The 25,974-nt window shown below is 53.6% G+C and overlaps 1 protein-coding gene across 3 annotated transcripts in view; it reads right to left on the bottom strand.

Moving 5' to 3' along the window:
• Positions 1-18,915, bottom strand: part of TMEM181 (transmembrane protein 181) — a 52,947-nt gene extending 34,032 nt beyond the window's left edge. Inside the window, exon 1 of one of the 3 annotated variants that reach the window (XM_036223281.1) lies at positions 18,785-18,915. In XM_036223281.1, the coding sequence (XP_036079174.1) occupies positions 18,785-18,915 (131 nt within the window). Of the gene's footprint in view, positions 1-1,649; positions 4,427-6,129; positions 6,284-18,784 lie in introns of those variants that run through there. The other 2 variants (XM_016152700.2, XM_016152699.2) reach the window with 2 other exon arrangements.
• Between the last annotated feature and the right edge of the window lie 7,059 nt (positions 18,916-25,974).

The following is a 25,974-nucleotide window of genomic DNA, read 5'->3' as shown; positions in this document are numbered from 1 at the left end:
AACCAACTCTAGAAACTGCGGCCATAATCCAAACTGCTGTGCGTACGCATAACCTTTCCCAGGGGGCCGCTCTGCACAAGGGGAAGTCTGTGGAGCCATAAATTCCCCGAGGACAGAGCTGGAGAACTGGGGCTCTCCACGGCCAAGGCCCACTGCCGCCTCCTGGGACACCGCCGCGTAAGGCTGCCCTTTGCCCCTCCTCCCGCCTTTACTCTCGCCCCCCGTTGGTCCCCACTGCTAGCGACAGTAACACGTGGACAATTCCACGTCTGTATCTAGCTGAACTTCAGACTTGCACGAACCGCCTGCGTGACAGCTCCACCCGGCCAGCCCCTCGAGGGCGCCACGTCTAAAACCAGACTCCCGCTCTTCCCCTGAGCCTGTGCGCCGTCTTCCCACCTGGGGAAATGGCGCCTCCCACCCTGCAGGTGCTCGGGACAAAACCTAAGGAGCCGCCTCCGACACCTGCCTTTCCCTCGCTCCTGATGCATCCACGAGCCTTCGAATCGCACGGAGACTCAGCCCCTCTGGCGTCCCCGGCCGAGGCGCTGCCGTCTGCCACTGAACCGCAGCAGCTTCCCCTGCTCTTCCTCTCCTGCCCACAGCCCCCCACGCTCTGCCCTCTACCCGGCCACCCCAGGGACAGCCAGGTGAGTTCGCTCTCAGTTCACGACTGGGACCTCCCTGTCACTCAGAGTGACGGCCAAGCGCTGCACCGCCAGCCACCGCTCACGTGCCTCTGGATGCTCGTGGACGTTTGCGACTCCGGACGCGACTCCCCCACCGTGTGCCCACGCCACCCTGAAGAAAGGAGAAGGGGCCTTCTCCGGGGCAGACGGCAGCCCCACCGGCCGCTCCCCGCCCCCTTCCCACCGTGGTCCCCTGCCAGCGAGACCGGCCCCCCGCGCGGAGGCCAAGAACCCCAGGCCCCGCCTGGCCGGCCCCCTCCACCAGGGCGCAGGACCTGCGGGTGCGCGGCCAGGCGCTGGGTGGGCGGGAAACGTCCTCCGCCCTCGCGCTGCCCGAGCGGCTGCGGCCGCACCGCACGTCAGAGGGCAGCACTGCCCGCGGGCCTGGGAGCGGGAGCACACAGGTCACCAGGACACAGAGCTACCCAGTTAACCCGAGACGAGCCCGGCTCGATTTCTGAAAACCCCCGATGTCTAAGCCACATTTCATGATATGCCCTATAAGAACTAAAAGTTTGCCATCAATATACACAGCCCCCAAAATAAACCAAAATTAAAAATGAACCTCGAGATACTAAGTCACGCACGGGCGTGGAAACCTAGCTGAAGGCACCTGGGCTGTCCTTTCAGCAGGTGAGACAGTCACCCCCCATCCCCGTCACTGTGCACTGCCCTTCCAACTTCCACGGACAGTGGGTCACTCTGCCGCCTCCTCCCTCCGGCCCCCAGGCCCCACCCTTCCCCGCCCAGCGGGGTCCTGCCTCCCGGCCACTGAGAGAACAGCGTCTCCTCGGCTGGCTGCAGGGTGGGGGCACTGGCGCGAATTTCATCATGGGTGACAAGCGTTCCCACACTGTCACGCCCCCGACCCGCAGCTCCCGCCGGCTTCTCGGGGCCCCAGGCTGCGCCTTACGAAGGGCGGGCGTCCAGCAACCACCGATCCCCTCCCCAGCGACGCACTCTGCCTGGCTGCACTCGGCTTCCTGCGCCTTCTTTCCCTGCCAGGATAAATGATCGAGAGAAAACTGAACTGCAAAATTTAGCCTTTGTCTCCCACAGTTGTCTTTTAACGTGTTTGTGGCCCCGCCAAAGCAGCTCCAAGCAAGTGCCTCCCCGCCCCCGCCCCCGCCCCCGCCACTCAGTCCTGCCAGCCTCGCATCCTCGGTCACGTGGGCCTGCTCCCCGCTCCGCCAGCTGGGAAGCCAGTGACCCATCGGGGCCCCCGAGGACTCCACGACTGCCGGAGCCAACGCTGCTTTTCCCTCTGAGCACTTTCCCCTCCCACGCGGGCCCCATAAGAGTTCATAAAACAGCACTCGGAAGAAAGCGGGGAGGCGAGCACTCAATGAGCTTCTTTATGGGCCTGGCGCAGAATGACCGCTAATGGAGAGGACTTGGGTGAGCGGAGAATTCCAGAAAACACCTCCGGGGGCCGTCCTTCGGCGAAGCGGGGAGAGATGGGAGGGAGAGGCAGCCCCCCAAACTCTGCCTTTCACGGGACCCAAGCACAGCAGGGTGGGAGAAAACAGCACCCCAGAGGCCGAGGGTTTTATACACGCTCGTGTCATCTCGTCTCATAAAGTCACAGCTCAGTAGGCAGCTAAGGCTGAAACGGTTCAGCACTACAAATTCTGTGACCCATTCATCAGGTCCTGCCTGGAGTTCCCACTTTAGAACTGAAGATCAGAATCGGGGCAGTGGAAAGAGACTTTCAATCTCAGCCCATCCTCATGTTAGTTCAGATTTCATTTTTCTCATAAAAAATAATCTCTTCTGCTGTGGTTCAAAGCACCAGCCGGGGGCCTATCTGCCTGGGTTCACATCCCGGCTCCCCGACTGCTCGGGCGGCCAAGGGCCGGCAGGCTCAGCGGTGGGCGGGCCAACGTTCCTGGCCCTGGTGTTTTCCGGCGTCTTGTCTGTAAATCGCAGACGATGCCCACAGGGCAGGTGGGAGGCACCAGGAACATTGGCAAGTCCTCAGACGGGAAGCGAGCACCGAAATCGTGTCAGGAATACTATGCTTTTCCCCTTCCGCTTTCCCCTCCCTCTATCCCCAAAGAGTCACTGTGGAAAACCTCCCCTCCTCTCGTTCAGAGCCCAACCCGCTGAGGGAAAGGGCAGGAGAGCTCGGTTCCCTAAGCTCCTATTTGGTGGCAGGCCAGGTGCCTCCCGTGAGGCAGGTGTTATCAGCCCGCTTTATGTTGGGAGGGATGCGGGCGGGGGATCTCCTGCTGAGGTCCCAGTCAGCGGGAGGTGGGGGTGGGATTTGAACCCACAAGGTCAGGGGCTGAAAGGCGGCTCAGCACCCCCTCATGCTCACTCCTCGGCCCCAACACCAAAATTTTAAACCTACCATTCAGTGGGTTTTGAGAAGAAGAAACTCTGAGAAGAGTTCTCAAATTTCTCTCCATTGACCTGAATGTATTACAATAATTTAGCTATTCAGAAAAGCCATCATGCAAACAGTCAAAGCCCGACAACCTCAAAACGTATTTTAATGAACAAACCATGAGTTCCTGTGTATCCTTGCCAGTGACTCACACCCAGGAGCATGCCGGTTAGGTCATCAAATGCCCTTCACAGGGCAGAGGGAACAAGGCAGCAGGCCACGCACTGGCCAACACGGGGCCGCAGGCGGCGCCCTACCCGGCTGCCCGCAGTAAGGCCCTGTGGTTAAGGACCAGGAACTGGAGGCCGACAGCCTGGGCTGGAAGGCCCCTCCACCAGTGACCAGCTGGGGGACCTGGGGCGGGCCCGGAAGCCGAGGAGCCCCACCGCCTGACAAGTAGATGAGTTAGTACGTAAGAGCCCCTGCACTGTCGTTCCTAGCTGTCACTGAGAGGCGACAGCGCATGTGTCAAGAGTAAATACGGCCTCTGGAGCTGACATCCCAGGCTTTAGTCTCAGCTCTGTACCTTACTAGCTGCGACCTCAAGGAACTCACTTTCTCTGCACCTCAGTATCATCATCTGTCAAATGGAGATAAGAGAAACTTCTTCATGGGGGAGGGTGGCTGTGAGGATTACATGAAATGACGTATACAAAGTGTCTACAACAGTACCTGGTACACAGTAAACACTATTACTTCTTATTAGTTCTAGAGATCATTTTGGTTCCAAAAAAAATCTATTCTAAGAGGTGTAATCTTAAACAATTCTGTGGTTGCAGAAGTATGATACTGCCCCTGGCCTACTGTCCCCTCAAGCACTGGGAGACTCAGAAAGCCTGGGACATAGAAACTACAGCAGGACTCCGATGTGCTAATTTCTGTCCCCCCGCCCCCCTTCACTGCTGGCCGGGGAGTCTAATTAAACACATTTCTACACTTAAAAGCCCAAGGATGAAAGAGGCATGTAAAATACTCTTTAAAAACAAGTTGTAAACACCAAGCAAGATTCATGCAAAACGTCAACCTTATGTAAGTTTGCATAGAAATGCTGCAGTAAGAACAAAGCAACAAATGAACCTGAGGAATCTCAACCCTATAGCTCAGACAGGAAGTCACGTCAGCAACTGTTTGAGACCCGCCTTCCGTCCTAGAACTCCATCCATCTCTCACCTCTCTGGCATTATCAGAAAAACGGAGTTTGCAGGAAACTTAAGCGTAAAGCTTTAAGAACTGGAAACTCTTCATTTTGGTGGGTTTGGATAGCCCGTTCTCCTGTCCTTTTTTTAAAAAGTCGGCTGGGCCACATGTGAGCAAGGAAGTCACCGGGCCATGATCTGCAGCGTCACAGACCCCAAACTGATTCCCCAGCCCCAAGAAGTGCCCCTGCTCCTCCAGACCCTCTATTCTCTTCCATTTCCCCACCCACCCCCCCATTCTCTCTCCAGCTTTTCTTCCTGTTCCTGTCCCTTGTCACCTATCTCAGCACTGGGCTCGCAAGTCAAGTCACATCTGCCAACGAGAGCCCTCTGACCCCGCCAGGCACCTAAGTCAGGTAGGTTCATGCTTTGGATTTTCAGGCTTGTTTTCTATTACGATTTTTATTTGCTGCCGGAGGCTTTATCCAATTCTGTGCCATTCTGAATGCTGGACGCTGGTGGCGGGCTGACCTCCAGATAACCATGTCCACCACCCTGCCCCTTGCTCAACGGAGCCTGAGGCACGGCTTCGAGGAGTGTTTGTGGTGCCTACTACTCCACAGGAGAGACTCCCACTAAGTCCCTGTCACATAACAGGCAGCACAGGACTCCAGCAGGAGACTGGACTACCGTGCTGGCTAACGCCCACGCCATGTCGCAATCTGCCTCGCAATGTCCCACGAGAAGGGTTAGCACCACCACACACCGCCCAAGGAGATTCGTATGCGAGAGCCTCCTACGACATGCTGGTTGTCACTCTGCTACAGGGACAAGTCCAGGAGGCGCCCTTCCTGCAGTCATCCAAGTGCTCGTCACACGGCCCACAAACGAATGGTGGCCCCTGGAGTGGTGCAGAGGCAGTACTGCCAACCTACCCCCACCCGGGGTTTACTGCAAAGGCCTTTTAAACCTCTGGCGCTAGGCTGGTGTCCTGTGCTGTGCTACAGTCAGAGACTTCTGAGGAAGCAGGAGGAAACATTCTTCCCCTCATGTGTGTTTGCATGAGGGCAACAGCTGGGATCTCACTTCTCTGTGGCCACAGAGAAATCGGCAGAGGCCCAACAGAACTCTTCCCGCTTCTAAAACCCCGGAGTACACGGAGAAACACACAGCCCTGTCTGAGGCCCTGGACTATGGGAATGTGCCCTCCAAAGTTCCTGTCGCAGACGCCGCTCCACACGGCAGACTCGGGCATTCCTTCTCCGTGACTTTCTGCAACTCAGATGCTACAGGTCTTTTAAATTCTCTTTTCCTCTTCCAGATGCCCCCTGGGGGACACCCAGGAGGTGGCTGGGTCAAACGCGAGCTTTAGGAGCTTTAAGGACAGCGTCTATGGGGCCCCAGCCAGGTTTTTCCTCATTAAAACCCCTGAACTTCACAGAGGTAACGAGGCCCAAAGTCCGCGGGCTGTAAAACTCCTAAGACGCAGCATCCTTGGGACCTAAAGAGGCTGTGGCAGGCTCCCGACGCGCCAGCATCATCGAAAAGCCATCGGAAAGGACTTCGCTTTGAACAGAGAGGAGGGATGGCTGGGGCCACTGCGCCCGCGGGGGCCGCCGCCCTTCCAGGGGAGGCTGGGGTGGGACCGAGGGCCGGCGGCGGCGAGGAGGCTCCGGCTGTCCTCGCGGGCCTGCCGGGCGCGCTCTGGCCGCGGCGGCCCCCGGAACGCCGGCCCCGCTCCGCTGCTCACTCCCGCCCCGCGTCGAGTCCCCGCACGGAGCCCCCTCCACGGCGGCGCCCGCTCCCGCGCCCCCGGAGCTCCGCGAGCGCGGAGGGCCCCGCGACCCGGCTCCCAGACCCGGGCCCCGGCGCCTGGGAGCCCTCGCCACGCGCCCCACCCCCGGCCGGCACTCACGGTTCCATTGCGCCGCCCCGGGGCCCGCGCCGGCCCGCGCCCGAGCCCGCCCGGGGCCGCACGGCAGCCGCCGGAGCAGTGGCGGGAACAACCGCGGCCCGAGCAGCCCGGGAATCCCCGCAGCGATGCCGGCCGCGGTCACGTGCGCGGAAGATGCCCGCGCGGCGGTGGGCGGGGCCGGACGCCTCGGGCTCCGTGGGCACGCGGGCCGGGGGCGGGGCCGTGGGCGGGCTGGGGCGGGGCTGTGGGCGGGCTAGGGCGGGGCTCCAGGAGCGAGGCCCGGACGGGGCCGTGGGCGGGCTGGGGCGGGGCTCCCGGAGCGGGGCGGGGCTCCAGGAGCGGACCGGGGGCGTGGCCGTGGGCGGGCTGGGGCGGGGCTCCCGGAGCGAGGCCGGGGCGGGCACCAGGGGCGGGGCCAGGGCGGGGCCGTGAGTGTTGGCAGGGTTTGGGGGACACCCTGGCAGGCCTCCTCCTGACCCCGTGGGGCTGAGCGTGCGGTACGTCCACCTCCCCTGTGCCTCCGGAGCACAGAGGCCGGCCCTGAGCCCGGGCTCAATTGAGCGTTCACGAATGAATGAACGAATGAATGAATGACTTGACTCTGTCCTTAGCAGAGCGGACAGCACAGTAACTCATTCACACCCGCGATTCCAGAGTGTCTATGCAAGAACGGGCCCTGGGAGTCCCTGACTGCCGCAGTTGTCTGAAAGACAGCATGGGGGTCTGCGTTTCTCCCGGCAGAGAACCTGTAAAACTCTTCATACCTCCAGAGAGGTATGTGACTCCAAGGAGAATGAAAGCCAAGGCGAACCTCTGACACCCATGAGTGATGACAGGAGAGCTTTCCCGGCGTTTTCTGGTACCTTCTGCAAACCTTTCCTAGACTCCAGCTACCACAGCATGCATATGTCCCATCCCCAGAGCGAACGCTGTCCCTTAGAAAGGATGCCGAGTGAGTCCCACGTCCCACAGAGCTGGAATTGTAACTAAAGATGCTTTCATGTCTTGGTTCTGCTAAGGTGCAGGAGCCAGTGTCAGGGGACAAGCTCTGTGGCAGTTGTTTCTACACAGGGTGAGAGGTCGGCTGACCGAAAGCGCTTTCTTGATTTAGAATCATGGCTCGCAGCTCTGCTCCTCTGCAATCAAGAAGACATGAGAACCACGGTTTGCATATTTCCGAGGATCTCTTTGGAGCATTAGTTAAAATGTCCCCTGTCTCCGTGTTGCTGTGGGTTTAAAGTCAAACTGAATGAGGAAAACAAGACTCCAGCTTCCTTCCTAATGTATCTTCATTCACTCACTAAGCTGTCAACAGGCTTAGCATTGGCGGGAGGATACCAACATGAATAAGATACAGTTCCTGCCCTCAGCAAACTTAGGGACACAGCATGGGACGAAAACTAAGTGTGACGAGCACAGATTGCTACAGTGGCACTGAGGAAGGGCACCTAACTCACCTGGGGCTGGGTGGAAAGGGGAAGGTAGGAGAGAATAGAATGCAAGATGTTCGAGCTGATCTCCAGGGGGTGGTGGTAACAGGCAAAGCCGCAGCTGGAACTCAGAGTATATAATTACGACAGGAAATTCTACTAGCGCGCTGCATCCTAAACCCCGACTCTTAAAGGAACCATAACAAAAGATTATTTCTCGAATTATTTTTATAGACATTTGGAGGGAAAGGGCTCTTCATGGTGACAAGACCGGGGAACATAAAAGCTGGAGCCCGCGGGGACAGGCGAGTAACAGGACACAGGTCAGGTGGGTACCGTGAGCATCGTCTACAGGGGCAGCTGGCACTCGGCACTTTGAAGGAGCCTCACTTCACACATGACAGCTCATGTGATATCTTCCGATTCTAAGAGGCTGGAAACTAATTCAAAAAGTATTTTAGACTCTGAGAAGACTAAACAAAACCCATTTGCCGCGTGCATGTGCCCCGAGGCAGCCAGTTTTTCCCATCGGAAGCGGCCTTCTCCAGTGCTGTCTGCTGCCTGGCCTCTCCTGAGACAGCCTCACAGACCTTTGATGTTTTCATATGACTTCAGGTTTAAAAGTGTCGACATCTGTGAGGCCGCCACTGCTTCCTGGTACCCTCTCCCCATCGGTCCTCCCCTGAGCTGCTGCCCCGCATCGCTTAGACCACACTTTTTCTCGTTTATTTTTACTTCCAACATTAACTGTGATGGAAAAGGAAATGGAAAGGTGCCATGACGGTGTCTGTGACGAAGGGAGAGGGACCTAACGTATTCTGAGGCTCCGAGAAAGATGCCTGGTCCAGCATCCAGGCCTCCCATGAGGTCCCTCCCGTTCACGCCCAGGCCCTCTCCTCTGAGCCTCCGCTGGGCAAGCTTCCGCTTTAAACTCAGAATGGGACACATCCCGGTGAGGTCTATATCGGCCCAAGAAGGAGTTCATGTTGGGGCAGCTTCAGCCCATTCCGCCCATTATTCCATTCTCGTGATGCCTCCTTGGCTTTGTGCTGCCCGGTGAGAATAACCGGCACTTACTGGGCTGGTTAGACCGAGGCCAGAGCCAACAAATCGCTTAACAACTTGATGAGCTATCAGTGGTCATCGTCCTAATTTCATAGATAACAAATCGAGGCCTGAAGAAGTTAAATGATTTTCTTAGGGACTACTGGTAAGAACCCAGGGTGACCTGGCCCCAACATAGACCTCCATTGTTGGTGTCCCATGTGTTCGTGAATGTAACAGGGACATGGTAACCAGCTGAGGTCAGGTGCACATGGGCTACCAGCTACAGTCTCTTTAATCAGAGACATTCGGCTCACATTTATCAACTTTATTCTTATTAAAAAGCTTTCTAAATCCAGTATATTCCCCCCCCCCGGTAATTCCATTTAACTGGGAGATTCAATCCATGGGTGAGTGAGTGTATATGTATTTGAAACTCTGCCTTATTTCAAAAAGGATCAAGATATCAGAAATTAGGTTGGTTTGACAGCACCTATTCTTAGAAAAACTACTCATACCTAATGTTAATTTCATTTTCTAACGGCCAACAAGCCATCCTTTTAAATAATTTCCTTCTAGAACAGGACCAAAGTCAAGCCCACCAGTCTGTAGCTTGCTGACCCCCATTCGCTGCTAGCTCTCAAAGGTGACAGCAGCAACTCGAGGCTCATCTGCAAATGCTCTTGGTATCCTAGGAAATCAAGTGTCTGTTCCAAGGGACACAAGCTCACCTCCTAATTTAACAGGTGACATTTGTCTAGCATTTTGTAGGTGTATTCTTGTGATCTCCTCACCTACCTAGCTAATAATAAAAACCAATAGCGGCTAACCCTGAGTACTCATGCTCTAGCGAGGCACTGAATTCAATAAGAATGAAACAGAAACAGCTTATTTCAGTTCTCCCTAACCTACCGACTGAGTCGGCGGGGCTACATTACAACACACCGTCAGCTGAGTTCCTTACACAACAGAAATCTATTTTCTCACAGTTTTAGAGGCTTAGAAGTCCAAGATCAAGGTTCTGGCCAGTTAAGCTCCCAGCGAAGGCTCTCTTCCTGGCTTGCAGACAGCCGCCTTCCTGCTCTGTCCTCACGTGGCCTTTCTCGTGTGTGTGTGTGTGTGTGTGTGGAGAGAGAGCATGTCTCTTCTCATAAGGACATGAATCCTATGAGATCAGGGCCCACCCTTACGACCTCATTTAACCTCAATTACGTCATTACTCCAAATACAGCCACATTGGAAAGTTAGTACTTCGATATATGAATTTGCGGGTGCGGGGGTGGGGGGAGGTGGTGGCAGGGGAAGGGTTGGGGCACAAAATTTGGTCTATAACACCCCTAGATGAAAGACTTCTTTAAAAGCAAATGGCCCTGTACATGATCAGCTCAGAGACTCGGGAAGAAGAACTCAGTAACGAAAGCTCCTATTGCCTCTTCTTTGCTCCAGGGCAGGAAGACCTCAGAGTTCTGACTTCCTTTAGGCGTGATCGCAGGTCACAGCTGGAGTTGATGCTAGTGACCCCTGCTGGCCTGCGGCTTCGCAGCCCCCGGACTCCCGTCTTCAGCTGACCCACTTTCTCTCTAATAAGCAGAGCAGGAACCGAGGCTCTTCCCTCCACGGCTCTGTTCCCTCGCCATGCTGCCTCCCCCGGGAAGCCCTCGCGTCACTGGAAGGAGCCCGCACTTTCCTCAGAGGGTTGCCGGGGAGATCCCAGAAGCCAACACGTGTAAACTCTTAGCCCGGGCCCTGACACGTAGTGAGTACACAATAACAGGGTAACAGTTTCAATGTCTGACAGAATAAAGTCCGAGGCACAAAGAAGGGCAGCGCCTACTAGTAAAAGGGACAACATGGCTAGGAGAGAAGTCCGTTCTCTACATAAACACACCCAGCGATACAGCCTCGGAATAGATCGGCCTCTGGCTGTGCGATTCGAGAGGGTGACCGACTCAAGATTAGAAACGATGTCTAAATCTGGACGGAAATAAGGTGACGGGAGTCTTGGGCCACATAAATGGAGAAATACCATGTCCGGGTGGAGCGAGGGACGACACTCCCGTCTCCGTCCCGGCGGACCATCGCACGGCGATCAGTTCTGGGTGCCACGTGCTAAGTGGGGCTCTAACGAACAGGATACTGTTTCCGTCCTCCCAGCTCACAGTCCCTTCCTCGGGGTAGCATCGTCTTGATTACTACAATCCAGGCCTGGCCAGTCACCTCACAGCGATGGGTTCAGCTGTGAACATCTGACCCAATCGGAGCCAAGAGACTCGACCCCAAGCTGGCTCTCTTTGCCATCTTTTGGGAAGAACTTGGCTGAGAAATAACCTGTCCAAGAAGAAAGCAACGCTAAGAGAAAAAAGAAAAAGAGAATCCTGAGGACTTTTTGAGTTCTTACATTTAGCTCTGCTAAGCTAGACCCGCCCCCCCCCCCGCCCCCTGCTCCCCATCACACTTTTCAGTTAAATGATCCAAGAAATTCCCTTTCTGCGTAAGACAATGTGACTTGGGACTTTATCACATGCTACAGTAAGAATCTAAATCTTTAACACAGACAGGGAGAAGCCAGAGAACATAACCAGGATGGTACAGACAAACGGGAAACATCCCCTGAAGAACCGTGGCAGAAAGTGGGGATGTTTATAAACGGGAACGAGGCGAGAGAATACCGAGCGACACCCCCCGAGCCGCCTAAAGATGCCCCCAAAGCCTGCTGGGCAAGACAGGATGTGGGTTGCTTCTCAGATGTCCCTGAGAGCAAGGCCAGGGGCCTTGAATGAAAGTTCACTGGGAGCTAAAGTCTGTCTCAATACGGGAACATTGTCATAATTAGAGCTAGGTTAGTGGTAACAGAGGCAGAGGGAACAACGTTTTCATGGACGCTTAAGGGGAAAAGAGGTTGGCCGATGAAATATAAAGGTCCTTCAGACTTGAGTATTCTCAGATCCCACGATCCCCCCCGAATAAATCAGCCGTACCCAAAGAATGCAAAGATGAGTCTTCATTTTTCACAAACTATAGATCCCCTGCTTAGTGTCATTAATAATTAACTCAGTGTGTAGTCCATGCCCTAATATCAAGAAATCCCTCTCAAACCCCTTCTTTAGACCCTGCATAAGTCACCGTGACATCCTGGAACTTGGCTGTGGCAGCCCACGGCCAGGGAGCGAGAAACAAAGCTAAAGTCTTAACTGCAGAAATTCAAACATTGAAAACTGGAAGGCACGCATTGGACCTGGACCGAATGACAGCTCACAGGCAGAGGCAGGAAAGGTGATGACACACATGTCCATTCCCGATCTAGGTCCTTGTCCCCGAGAAGCAGAATATTCGCACCCTCCCAGAGGCAGGCGAGGATGTCAGAAGTCTGCCCCCTGCTGTGAGCCTGTGAGGGCAGGTGGCACAGTCTCCCTCTCACGGTGACCAGTCAGTCCATGGAGAGATGAAAATATTTGGCTCTGATCTTGAATTGCAAATTTGAATTTCCCCTGAGTATTCTACGTTCTGGATCAGGTAGCTTATTGAGGAGCGCCCCCAAAAGTCCCTGAATCTCACCTGGCTCCAAGACACTGTCCCAAGGCCGAGACAAAGAGCGGAAGTCACGGAATAACTGGGAGCAGGTCCTGATGCCCTAACTGGGGGTCCCCAAGGTGACACAGATCTGACTCCACATCTAGCCTCTGGGGGGGGGGGGTATGGTCACCATCTCCTTTTGACCTGGAAGGCTGCCAGACAGGTAACAGGAGCTGCTGGTGTCTGGTTCATACGACACAACTTTTCCCAATTCTCACTCCAACCCCACATGGAGGAGAAGGCCATTCTGTCGCTCTGGTGACCCACCTGTTGGGTGTTTAGAGGCCATAAATAGCAATATCCCCAAATTCTGTTGCCGGGGGTGTTTAATGCTATTAGTCATAGCGTCAGGGCTTTGGGGGACATGTAGGGCTCATTTTAAGTTCTAACAGCAAACAGAAAGAGGCAGCCCGAGAGGCTTCGAGCCGCGCAGACGAGCAGGTGGGGAGAGAACGCGCTCGAGAGAATGGCACTGCTCCGTCCCCTTCGGGGGCAGACGAGAGTCCCAGCTCTGGGTTGAGCCGTTCGGGATGCCACAGTGTGAACGCCTGACAGGGGCCACTGGGTTTGATGCGTAGAGGGCACCAGGGACGCCGGCGAGCAGGCGCAGCTCCAGGACGCGTGGCGAGCGCAGGGTCGCAAGGCCGAGCAAGGAGAGGACAGAACCGCCAGGTGGCAGCGTCGCGCAGCGGCTTCGGGGCGTGGCGCGCGGGCTGGGCGCGCAGGGGGGCCGCCCCTCCCGGCGGCACGACCTCCGGCGAGAGCGGCCAGGGCCGGCCGCCGCCCAGAAGGGGAAGAGGGCAGGCGATTCCCGGGGGAGCGGGGGATCGCAGGGGCGGCCCACGCGTGCGGTCACGCGGCCGCCGGGCGAGGAGTCGGGGTCGCAGCGCTGCCAAGGGCGGCCGCAGCCCAGGGCCCGTTCGCCCGCAGGGCTGTCACGTCGCTGGCTAGCGGGTGTTGGCGCGACATCTTCGCGGGTCCGCAGAGCAGGCAGACTCTAAACGGCTAGAAGTATGCTAATTGGGGCCATATTTAAAACAATCGGGTGTGTAAGGGTTTGAGTTCGTCGCCGGTGGGGGTGAGTTAGGCGACTCCCATGAAATAAGAAAGAAACCGACAGCGTGGGAGCCAATCTGCAGGGACAGGCTCGGACCCCACAGTGGCGAGGAGAAGCCAGACGGATGTGTGGAAGAGGACGGTGCGTTGCTCCCGAGGGAGGCGGGGCTGAGGGGAGTTTGTGTGGACAGAGAGGTGTAAGCAAATGGGAGGGAGTCCGAGCTAAGGGGAAGACTGAGGCATGAGAAAAAGTGGGGACAACTGATGGAGGAAGAGCCCGGAGCTGGAGGCTGGGGAGCAGGCAGGGTGAGGGGGGAGGCACGAAGACGTGGATGTGTCTCAGGGAGCTGACCGTCCTGGCGTCCGCAACTCGCTGGCCCCTGATTCAGGTGTTGGCTCAGGCCCTTGGACCTGGCCTGTGTCTGGGGCCTGTGTCGTGTCCCAAATAGAAAACCTGGCACCAGACTCCCTCACTGAGCCAGGCCAGTGCCCGACTCTAAGTTCTCAGGCATGTAAGTTAATGCACCTCTTTGTTTGCCTTTGACATGATGGTGATAGGGAGGCTGGTTCTAAAGTCACGGTCTCGTCAGGGATATTTATCATTTCCTCCCACCAAAATAAAGAAACACAAGACAGAGAGGGGCATTGGGACTCAAGAGTTACAGCGAGTCATGTCCAATAACTTGAACACAAGGAGAAAAGTTAGCCCGCTGAAATGCTAACACTAACATCATCACGGACGGGTCAGGGGAGAGCTATGCGGATTTGCCTTAATTAGAAAAAATGGTTCTCAGACCTTTAAACCTGACCATTACCTGACCAGAGGTGTTAATCTCAAAAGGCAGCTGGGTCAACCTAGAAGTGTGGAAAAGGGAAAATCAGCCAAGGTCGTCATTGATTGCAACTGCTGAACTTTGTGTAGGGCACAGGGAGTCCCAACGAATGGCTCCTTCGGCCTGGTATTCTCAAACATCCCGCTCACCCCTCACGGTTCTCCAGCCCAGACCAGCCCCAGCTGGCCAAATGGTCATCCTGGAGGGTAGGGCCTGAGCCTTTGTATTTTTAAAAGCTCCCCAAGGTGATTCCGATGATCAGTCTGCATTAAGAATCCGTGATCTAACTGGCTCCCCTGCCCTGATGCTCTGCCCACCGTTATCTGCCTCCTTGTGGGTCTGCATCTGCCAATCAAATAAACTGGCGTCTGATGAAGGACGTTAGTGCCGAGCTTGGTTAATATAAAGCCTTCGCTGAAAACAGGCTTCTCTCAGTGTGCTAGCTGGAATAGGTCAGCAAGACCAAGGGCCAGCCCCGGCCCTCATGAATTCACTGAAGTAATGAAATGCTGCTTCTGGACGCCTCTTGAGTTAGGACAGCCCGGGGCATCACTCCACTAGCCAAGAAAACGCAAGCCCAGTTCCGTCGCTCCTGTATTTTACAGAGGTGAAGTATTACCGCGAAACACAAAGTATGGATCACCAAAATGGCCAACCACAAATTCTCCAAGAACTGAGTTCTAAAGGAACGTATTTACTGTCCTTCATGTTTCATTAACCCTTTGCGGTTTACATCATAGACACAGTTGATCGCCTGCCCGGCATCCATCCTCCACGTCTCGTTCCCCACGGAAACCTAGTTTGGTTCAGCCGCGAGTGCCCCTCCCTTGGAGACCTATGCCTGGAGCCTAATTCCACCCCCTTGCCAGAACCTGCTCAAGAAAGGGCAAGGGCCCTGACGTCATCGCTGAGACCCAGGAGCTGGCTTTCTTTTCAGCTTTCTATCGAAGCATAAGAAACACACAGAAAAGTACGCGCATGGGTACAGCTTGATAAATGTTCACAAACTGAATACACCTGTGTAACTGGCACTCAGATCAAGAAGCAAAATGTAACCAGCCCCCGGCAAACACTCTTCTGCTCCCTTCCGTTCACTGTTCCTTCAAAGGCAACCACTATTCTGATTTCTAACACTGTCGAGTCATTTTGCCTGTTTTGCACTTTTTTATCCACGTGGAATCAAACAATATGTATTCCTCGTGTCTGGCTTCTTGTGCTCACATTATGTGTGTGTGAGACTCATCTTTATTGTTGTGTGTAGCTGTAAGTTGCTTACTTTTATTGCTGTATAATATTCCATTATGGAATAAGCCAGGTTTACCCATTCGACTGTTGATGAGTGTTAGGCTGGCTTCCAGACTAGCAGTATGACAAATCGTGCTGCTGGGAACATTTTAGGACCTGTCCATTGACAGACATCTGTATGCATTCTGTAGGGTGTATGTTCAGTTTAGGAAAAACTGCCACAAACAGTCTCCATAGCGAGGGGACCAATTCACCCTCCCATCTGTGGGGTACGAGACTTCCATGTTCTCATCAACATGTCTGTCTTCCTCATCATTACCATTTTGGTGGGGGTTATAGTGGAGATTCAGGAAGTTTTGCCGTGGGCTTCAAAGTATTTTCTTTTTTAGAGAGCTAAAGAAAGTCGGCCAGTTTCCCCCCACGAGTGTGAGAAGCAATGGCCCCGATGACCACTAGCAGCCAATCACAGCCAACTGCTACCAAGACAAAAAGAACAAGCTTAATGACGTCATCAACCTGCTGGCTCAACGACTCGACCCATTCCACTGTCGTTCGGGCATGTTGCTTTGGCTTTTCCGCATCTGTAGCTGAAAGCACCTGTGTGTTATCTTCATAAAGCCCTTGAGCCTCACGACATCCCGGCTTCATTTTTCTGATGTAGAAGCTAATCGTGATTTCCCCCAAGGCCGGGGAGCTAGTGAAGGGCGGAGTTGGGACTGGAACCCAGGACTGCAGATGCCCGGCCTACTGTATTTTTCACTTACGCCATGCCGGCTCCCCCTTTCCTAGCAGGCAGTGCAACTGTCATCTCTCATTTTGTAAAAACGACTGTGAGTCCTTTGATCGCACAGCTGCCGCTCTTCAGTGATGCCAAATTATGTAGCTAATACGCAGAGAGCAGTGCCAGCTGATGCAGGCGCCAAGCATCTCTGAAAAACAGAGCATTCGCGGCTGTCTCCTTGCTGGGCCTGGTTACGAGGAAACTACCAGCTACATGAGGCAAGTCCCCGGTCCTCCGGGGGAATAAAAAGGACGGGTGCATTTTAGTCACAAATCACTAATGAGGAAACAAAGATGGTAAGGAGAGAAAAAGCAAAAATTATAGTAGCAAGTTCATCTTCCAGCCAGACAGATGCAGCAGCTGTAACTCTCGGCTTCCCAACTTAGAAACCAAAAAGTGTTTCACAGAGATTCGGAAAGGTACAACCCATTGATGTAAACACCCAGTGGAGCAGCAGAAGAGAGTCCAGTGACCTAAAACCTCGCCCCACTATAAAGGCGTCTCGGCGATTCAGCCTGACTGCTCCGCTGACACACAATATTGTAAAGCATCCCGCATTCATCGCAGGCGGCAGAATTCATCACTGCCCCCTGCCAGCCACGGTGGCTTTGTCTTCCGGATCCAACTCAGCTAATGGAGTTGCTTCTGGAGCAAAGATTCAACTGCTTGCTGAAGGGCAGGCGGCCACGCTGCTCATGCCACTTTGTCCACTTAAAACCCTTCGCTGGCTTCACGGCAGAACTCAGTGACCTCCATATGCCTCGGTCTGGCCTTCGAGGCCCTCTAATGTCTGGCACTGTCTGTCTCTAACCACTGGTCTCCAGACACACTGGTCTTCTGTCCGTTCCACGAACATACCCTGTTTTTATGGCCTCAGGAACTTTGCGCTTGTCCTTCCTCTTCTGGGAATTTCTTTGTCAGCTCATTGTCTAGTGAGCAACTCATTCTTTAGTTCTCAGTGAAGCATCACCTCAGAGAGCTTCTCCTGACCACCCTCTCTGAAGCAGCACCCCGATCACGCTTCATCGTGTCGCGTGGTTCATCCTCCCAGCACCCACAGCGATCTGTACCCACTTGTTTGTTATCTGAGCTCCACGACAGCGGGTACTCTGTCTGACCACCGTATTCCCATTAATTAGAACAACAGCAGAAACATAGGCGATGGTCAATAACTATTAGCAGAATAAATGGGTGAGTGAACAAAGGATGATCCAGTTGTGGATGAACCGGGGACGTGGCTTTGTTCTCTTCCCTGCCACAAGACCATTTCACTATCCACTTGCTCCTTTGCCAAAGATATGTTCCCAAGAAAATAAACGTGGAAAAAAAAAAAAAAAGAATGGGGAGAAATTAGTGGGAAAGGGGATGGGAGCATAAATCAAAAATAAGATTAGAAACTATCTGTGGGTTGTTTCCCCCGTACTGTCCCCCAGGAGGCTGTATTACACAGATTTTGAGGTGCATCCAAAAGCTACCCCATATGATCTTGGAATTACATTCTTAAAAAACCACTCAGTAATTGCGACCAACAGACTGTTCTGTAATAGACCACCGATGAGGCCCTGAGGAGCCAGGGGCTTTGGGAAAGGTCCGAGGCTAAGTTGGTACCTGCTCTCCTGAGCCTGCATATATGGCTCCTCGCACAGGGCGGGGGGTACAGAAACGACGACGACCTCTTCGAAGATGGCCATGCAGCACACTCGCCACCCTTAAGCACAGAATGAGCAACTCACAACTAGAATCTTGACGTTCCCAGAAACCTTCTGGTTCAAGCTTCCCATTTTACAGATGAGGAAGCTTGAAGGGCAGAGTTAGCAGGTAACCTCCTCAAGGTCACAGAGCTAGCAGCGACACAATCAGTGTAGGCTCCAGTCTCCAGGTCCCTTCATCACATCGATGAGCCCGGCCATGGGCAAGGGGCATACCTTCCCATCGGATCGGCGGAGCGCAGGGAGGAAGGGGCGGTGCCCATGGCAAGGGCCTGCGGCCCCCACAGTTCTCACCTTGGCTAGAGGAGAGGGACACAGAGATGCACACCCACGCCCAAACGCGCAGCTCCCGGACGGCGCTAATGCACGGCTTCCCACGACATCTTCGCCGAGACACCGCTCAGCCCTGAGGCCGTCAGCAGCACCGGGCCTCAGAGATTTCCACCGAGGCCTAGTGGCCCGAGGACCTCAGGGGAGAGGCTAAGACCCTCCGCCCTCCGCCGGAGAGGGGGTGATGGTCTCCCCAAACCAGAACCGAGCGAGGCCTGAGCGAGACCGCGGGGGCGGGAGACAGAGGCGGGGGCGGGGAAGAAGGCCGGGAAGAGAAGGAGCACGAGGAGGAGCGAGCCGGGGCGAAAGCCCTTGGGTCCCTCTCTCGGAATCTGAGAATCCCGGTTCAGGTTTCTAGGGAATAAAAAAACAGCTCCTCACCCCAGCTCCCCGGATCTGCCCTTGACCCCCCAGAATGCGGGTGCCGCAGCTGGAGCCCCGAACCGGCTTCTCGCTCCCCGCCCTGCCCGGGGCTCGGCGCTCGCCGCGGGGAAGAGGCCGCGAAGTGCGGGACGCCGCCGAGCCCGGGGGCGCAGCAGGGCGGGGACGCGGGCGGCGGGGCGCGGGCGGCGCGGGGCGAGGGCTGGGGCGAGGGCCCGGGGCCGCGCACCCTTCGGCCCGCGCGCCCGGCGGCCCCGCGGCGCGCGCGCCTACCGGTAGTAGCGGTCATCCTTGAAGGGCGTGAGGTCCTCCTGGAGCTCGCGGTACGCGTCCCGCAGCCGCCGGCACAGGCGCTTGAGCTCGCCGCAGAGCGGGGGCTCGAAGGCAGCGCGCTCGGCGTCCATGCCCGCGCCGGCCGCCGCCGCCCTCGCGCGGGGCCCCGCGTCCCCGCCCCCCGCCGCCCCGCCCCGCGCTCCGCGCCCTTCGCCCCCTCTGCCTCCCGCCCCGCGCCCCAGCTCCGGGGACCGGGGGCTGCCGGCGCGCTGGGCGGTGCGGGAGACGCGGAGGAGCAGGCGGGGGGAGGCGCGCGCGGAGCGAGGCGGGGCCGGCGCGCTCGGGGGGGGGGGGGCCGCGACGACGCGGGGAGCCGGCCCCGGGGGGCGCGGATGGGGTCGCGGCGCCGCCGCCCCGCCGCCCCGCCGAGGGTGCCTCGCCCGCGCGCCGCCGCCCAGGGGCGCGGGGAGTCCAACACCCGGTCGTCGCCGCCCAGGACAAAACATATAAAGGCCACTCCCGCTACTGCTCGTGCTGGGAAGGAAAAGACACTGAAGGTGAGAGAGGAAAGGAAAACGGCCTTGGGGACGGACCGCGAGCCCGTTCTTGCCGGGAAGGTCAAAGGCCGGCGCCGGCTCCCGCGTTCAGCACCACGGACAGCTCACGGACCGCTCTGCTACCCCGCCCCAGGTTCCCCCGCCTAACGCAAAAACGCTTAAAACCAAACCCGTTATGGTTATTTCATAATAAACATTATTTTTTTAACGACAAAGGAATATTTAGGCAAGGGAGTTTCTCATCTTCTACAAAGCTCAGCGCTAGTGTGTAAAATAAAAACTCCCGAATCAACATGTCTTCCATTGACGACTTACCCAAAGATGACGTCATCTCTCCTCTTGGGAATTTTTCTAATAATCAGTGGAAGAACAGTTGTTTCAGGTGATGTCAGCGTGTTTCCACGTAAATTCTGGACAGATTTCCATGCAAGACTGATCTAAGATGTATCGTGGGAAACTTTCACAAATATACATTTTGGGGGCTCAACTTACGCTATTGAATCTAAATTACAGAATGTGGGTCCTAAGGTGAGTCTAATGACCACTCACTCACCGTTAGACGTTCTCAGATTTCCCTCATTGTCTGCTACCTTTACCTGTGCTTTAATTTCACCTGCTCTTCCTTGCTCTTTATTGTTTATGGTCATATTTTATTTCCTCCCTCCCCTTACATTTTACAACAAGTTTCTGTCTCCTAGCCAAGCTCTCCTGTCAGACCTTGCAAATATTCCCGTAACTTCTGATCACCCTGCACTTTGCACAGTCAGGTTTTAGCTTTAATTCATTAACTTGAGCATTTTTATTTAATCATCTTAGGAGGACAAAGAATGGAGCTTGGAACTGGAGATCCCCAAAATACGGTGCAGAGAGAAGAACTCTAACACACATGCAGATTTTATTTTCTGTAATGAGATAGAGACTATGAGGCCAGCACCCGCCATATTTTAAATATTTTATAATTGGGTACAGAGAGCTTATCATTAGGGGAAATATTAATCAACCTCAAAGATACCCAGACACAAAAATCCTCTGAGAAGTCTTTCCTAGCTCTCCAACCTAGACATTTGCCCCTTTTAAACTACAGTCGTCCCTAGAGGACAATGTAAGTCTTCCGGCTCCAGGATTGTGGGCTATTCATCTACTTTGTTACCTCTTTTACCACAAGGAGATAACCTAGATAAAATATCACACACACATGCACACCCCTATATTACAACTGCGTAAGTGTTATGCACAACTAAGCCATATAGTATACTATAATTACTTTTCTTTTTCTGTATATTTTATTTCATTACAGTTATGTCATAATAATTACTTTTTAATGTTAAAACAATATGTCCAAATATGATGTCTCTTCCCACACATTCTATAGACACACACACACACACACACACACACACACAGGTAACTTGTTTCTATCTCTATACAAACTTAGGTTAATTTGTTTCTCCATTTGTTTGAAACTAAGAACAGTGCAAAAAATGCCAAACCAAGAATAACTTACTTAAACAGGTGAAATAAATGGGACCCTGAGAGCAATCTTAAACATTAGACTGGTACGCCTGTTTTTCTGAGTTAACGTAAAAAAGGAAGTTCACACTTAAGTGGCTAAATATTGGTGATAAAAGATTTATCAGTTCAAATACAAATTTCCTAGAAGGAGAAAGGGAAATAAAACAAAAATGTGTCAGGTATTACTTGAGATAACATGTTATTTCTCTTTTTGGTTTGGACTTTTTCTTGTTTAGGTATCAATGTACTTGCCTCATGGTGGAAAAAGAGAGTTTCCTTTTTTTTTTTTTTAATTTCTAGAAATGTTTGTACAGGACAGGAGGGATCAGTTACTTGAGAGTCGATGGCACTTACCAGTAAAACCATTTGGCTTGGTATTTTCTTTTTGGAAAGATTTTTTTACTAATGATTTCATTTCTAAATTTTTCAAATCTAGTGTCATACAATTGTTCAAGACATTCCTATTCTCTTAGCTTTAATAAAATATCTATCTAAAGATATGTCCCATTTTTATTCATAATATTATCATCTATTTGTGCTTTTTTCCCTTCATATACATACATATATTATCATGCCAGATATTTGTGAAATTCACCAATCTTTTCCAAGAACTTTTGGCATCTTTGGTTCTGTTGAATGCATTTTTTTTTTTTGGTTTTATGTTCCTCAAATTCTGTTCTTTATATTTTTTTCTTTTTTTTAAAAAATAGTTTTTCTGTTGTTATTTTTCCAATGTCTGAAGACGTGTGCTTTGTTTACTAATTTTCAGTTTTTATTCCTATGTAAAAATAAGCATTTAAGGCTATAAATTAATTTCCAAGTACTGTTTTCATGGTATTTCACCAGTTTTGATTCATTATCACACAGTTCTTTGAAGTATGGATTATTTAGAATGAATTTAAATATTTCAAGTATTTAAACAGTTTTGTCTTTTTATTATTGAGTTATACTTTAATTGTATTGTGTTACAAGAACATAGTATAATACTGATCCTCTGAACCTTGCTGATACTCGCTTTATGGTCTAGTATATGATTAATTTTATACGTATTTTGTGTGTTTCAAAAGATTTTGTATTTTCTAGTTATTGGGTGCCAAGTTTTGTTTGTGTCCATGAAATAAAGTTTTTGATTGTTAGATCTGTCTATAATTGAAAGAAGCATGTGGTAAGCGCCCACCACAATGGTGGATTTGTCAGTGAATTTTTATAGTTCTATCGATTTTTGCTTTACATATTTTGAGGCCATTTAAAGACATTCATTATGAAAATTTTCACACACACACACACTCAGAAGTAGTGGCTGGTGTGACGAAGCCCTTCACCCACTCCCCATCTGTGTACCCGTCACCCCTCACCCAGCCTCAGGAATCGACATTTTGCCATTATTGTTTTGTATACTCCCCCTCCCATTTTTCTTGTTGGGATATTTTAAAGCAAATCCCAGATAGATTTCACTCCAATTCGTTAGTATGTTTCCCTAATAGAAAAGGACTTAAAACATACAAACGCAATATGCCGAGGCCATGGTGGTCGGTACCTACACGTGCAGAATTGCTTGGTGTCAGAGTCTCCTTTGGGAAGCTGGCGCCTCTCCAGCTTGGTCTTTTCTGGCAGAACTGAGTCGAGGAGTGTGAAGCAGCAGCTACGACCTCCTGTATCCAATGGGTGTTCAGTAAGTGTTTGTGATAACTAGTTACCCAACTGGAATCTTTAGGAATGGCCTTGGGAGGTCAAGTTTGCTCAACAACTAGCAACCCTGCACGTAAAACACCTTGGCGAGGCTCTCAAGTCTTGAGATTATCCCTGTATTTTTCCTGCCGTGCCGAGCCCTTGGCAGAGGCTAAGCAGGACCCTTGGCCATTCGGGGGAATGAGAGTAACGGGGTAAAAGGGCTGATGCCAGAGATTACCTTTAGTCAAATCCAGGCACACAGTCACACTTTCTAATTCATACTGGAATTCGGCTGAATGAGAAATTGCTTGTGGCGAGCGGTCTCTCGGATGGGACTTAGATCAGTCCTATTTATTAGCGATTTTATATATACTGAGACCTACCATGTTCCAGGCACCGTACAAGGCACCGGACACTCCCACAGCACCCACAGTGTAGACAGGACACGCACTGTTCTATGTTCATCCTAATGAACGTGTGAGTACAATGGGGACATGTGCTCTGGAGGAATGTAACAAAACGCTCGATCTAGACTGGGGCGAAGGAATGATATAAAGGCTGAGGATTGATATAAAAACAGGTTTTTTTTTAAATTAAAAAAAAATTGCTCTGGTTGCTGAGCGGAGAGTGGACTGGGGGACGAGGCAGCAGGAAGACCAGTGACGAGGCTCCCGAAGACCAGGTGAGGGGTAATGAGGGCCCAGGCCGAGGCGGGAGAGGGCTCGGGATGCTGGAGGAGGCGAACCACACCTGGGGGCGCCGAACTTGCTGTTATTATGGGGGCGGGTCGTTGGGGTCATTTTTACCTTTGTTTTTTCTGCGGGGGGGGGGGGGCGGGAGAAACTACGCACAAGCCACACATCCTTGTGCTGTGCCATTTAGGGAGACTTTAGCTAATTATTTCCAGTTCCCTATAAAATTCTCTTGGCTGGTTTGTAAAAATTGTTTTCGAGTCCAAATTTACCAGTCCTTTATTCCACATGGACACGTCACGTTTCTCAGGCACCATCTCGAGAGACTTGCGTGATGAAGACCACAGTAAGAAAGGAGGGGCGTGGGGAGTGGTCCGGCCCCCTGTGCCCCCGTCAGGAGCCCGTGGGGGGCAGAGCTGCAGCAGCGGCCTCCTGGAACTGCGGGGCTTCGCCTCCGCCGCTCTGGCCACCTTCGAGCGGGACCTGGCCTATGATCCTCACGCCAGGAACCGAGCGGGTCTTCGGGATGTGACGTTCCCAAGTGGCCGGTGTGGTCTAGTCTGAGGGTGTCCAGGAGAAGCCACTCTTTCTGGGAGCTGTTTGCAAAGAAACTTGGCTTAAGAGTCTGTCGTGCCCTCTCTCCCAAGCCCCTGGGAGTTAGGCGCGTGCTGGGAGAGGGAATGCTTGTGAGCTCACCCCTGGAAGCAAGGAAGGGACCTGCTGGGGTGCGGCCCACAGGAGCGGGCAGGGTGGCCGCAGGTGGGGCAGAGGTGCTGGCACTTCAGCCAGTCGACCCCTCGGCGGCGTTTAGAGCACCTGCCTTTCCAGGTGGTTCTGGGATCGGGGGTCAGGGGTCGTTGGTGCCTGGGGCGGGTGGCCGCTCTGATGGGACACATGTGTTCTCTTCCGTCACAGGGCTGTTTCCTATCGGGACCTGAACCGAAGGAGCCGAACCTCGGTCCCGGGGAGAGTTCGCAATCCCGGCACTCGAGAGCCGCCCGCGGGCGGTCCCGAGCCCGGGGAAGGCGGGAAGCGGGCCGCGCGGGGCCCTGCGGGCTCGAGCCCGGGACGGAATGCGTCACTGGAGGCCGTGCTCCCTCGGGGACGGGCGCGTCGCGCGTCTGCGTCTCGCGCACTGTGGCGCGTGGGCTGCTGGCCCCTTTCCCGGGCAGAAGGGAGCAGGGAGCCGGGTGGCCGTGACGCCAGCCGGGTAAGAACAGGGATCAGGGATTAAGGGCCATCTCCTTGTAACAGCAGGGACTGCGCTGACTTCCAGGGCAGAGCGGAAGGCGGTGGCAGGCGGCGCATACGAGCCCCTCGAGGTGGCACCTGGTTGCGGGGGGGGGGGGGCAGGAAACGCTGAGAGGATTCATGGGGAAGGAGAAACCACAGGCCACACCAAGAGGAGACATGGGGACTCCTGGGTCCCCGCACACAGCGGAGCATGGCGTCGGGACCGCCTTTTTTTCTTCCATTTTGGAGAAGAGCGGCAACAGTGAGAACACGGCTCTCCCCACACCCTAACGGTCGAAGACGGTGGGAAGCGGCTGGCATGGCCGAGGGACGGCCACCGCGCCGCAGTTTGACACTGCCACGCGCCCAGCCTTTGTCATCCCAGCGCCGCCCTCCCTGTCCCCGCGCGTTTTCGGGGGGACGAGGGAGCTATAGTTGTGCAGGCGGTGAAAATGGACTCAGAAAGCACCTGGACGAGAGCAAGACCCGGGAAACGGAAAGCAGAAGGGATGGAGTGTAACTATTTTTCACACCTGACACCCGCTTTCCTGCCGGGGTCCTGCTATTGTTCGAAGCTATCCTTCTGACGAGAACTTGAAGCAAATTTAGGACATGAGCCCATTCTTCACGTGCTGGCTTCAGCTTCTGCAGTGCATTGAGCACCTGTTTCTCAGGTGTGCAGAGACATGAACCCGCACAGGCCTGCTCCTTTGTGATGCGTGGGTGAGGAACACAGCCTGAGGGCCACACGCCCACTCTCGAGGACCCGAGAACGCAGTCTCCACTGCAGGGAGGATGACATCACCTGCTGCCAGGCGGGGGCGGCCGCCTTCTAATGCCCCTTTCTCAGGAGATGACTAAGTGTAAGTAGCTCATGGCTCATTACAGGCGAATCATTACGAAACACCAGAGTGAGAGGCTGAGAATAAACTAGGTCTGTTCATTAATGTGACCCAGAAATCCCGGATTTTACTTCTGATTGGTTTTTGTCTATGGAACCCAGAAGTCATTTCAACCACTCAATGCTTCAATTTTCTTCTTTAAAGGAAAGGAAGGCAAAAGGCATCCACTCTATAATGTGGTTTGGAGACCTAGCTGTGCACTCCTGGAAAATTACAATGTAGTCTCCATGGGATAGTCATTTCTCTTCTACGGTGAGTTCTGGGGGCTAGGGTATGAGAAGGAAATTGATTCCCCATTCTCTTAACACTGCCAGAAAAGAATACTGGACCCCAGAATAAAAAGAGCAGGCACCCTTTTCAAAATAAGCTGGTAGAAGGAAAGAGATTTGCTAAATACTCTCACCAGGGCTTTTTAAACAAATCACTTCTGGGGACATCGACTCGTGCTGAAGTTGTCCCAAAGTGGACCATGTGGCAGGTGGGGACAGTGATCTGAGACATGGGTCCTTAACACACACTCAGACCCAGCCTGGCTCTTAGGGTTTTGGTTCCTTGTTTTTTTGGGGGGAGGGAGGAGGGAAAGAGGGAGCTTGTTTTCAATCAGGGCTCCTTGCTAACTGGTG

The sequence above is a fragment of the Rousettus aegyptiacus genome, unplaced genomic scaffold (genome assembly GCF_014176215.1).
Source record: "Rousettus aegyptiacus isolate mRouAeg1 unplaced genomic scaffold, mRouAeg1.p scaffold_m13_p_1, whole genome shotgun sequence".
In the NCBI taxonomy this organism is placed as follows: Eukaryota; Metazoa; Chordata; class Mammalia; order Chiroptera; family Pteropodidae; genus Rousettus; species Rousettus aegyptiacus.
The sequence above is the reverse complement of the archived record's forward strand: the minus strand, read 5'-3'. Positions and strand labels throughout refer to the sequence as shown.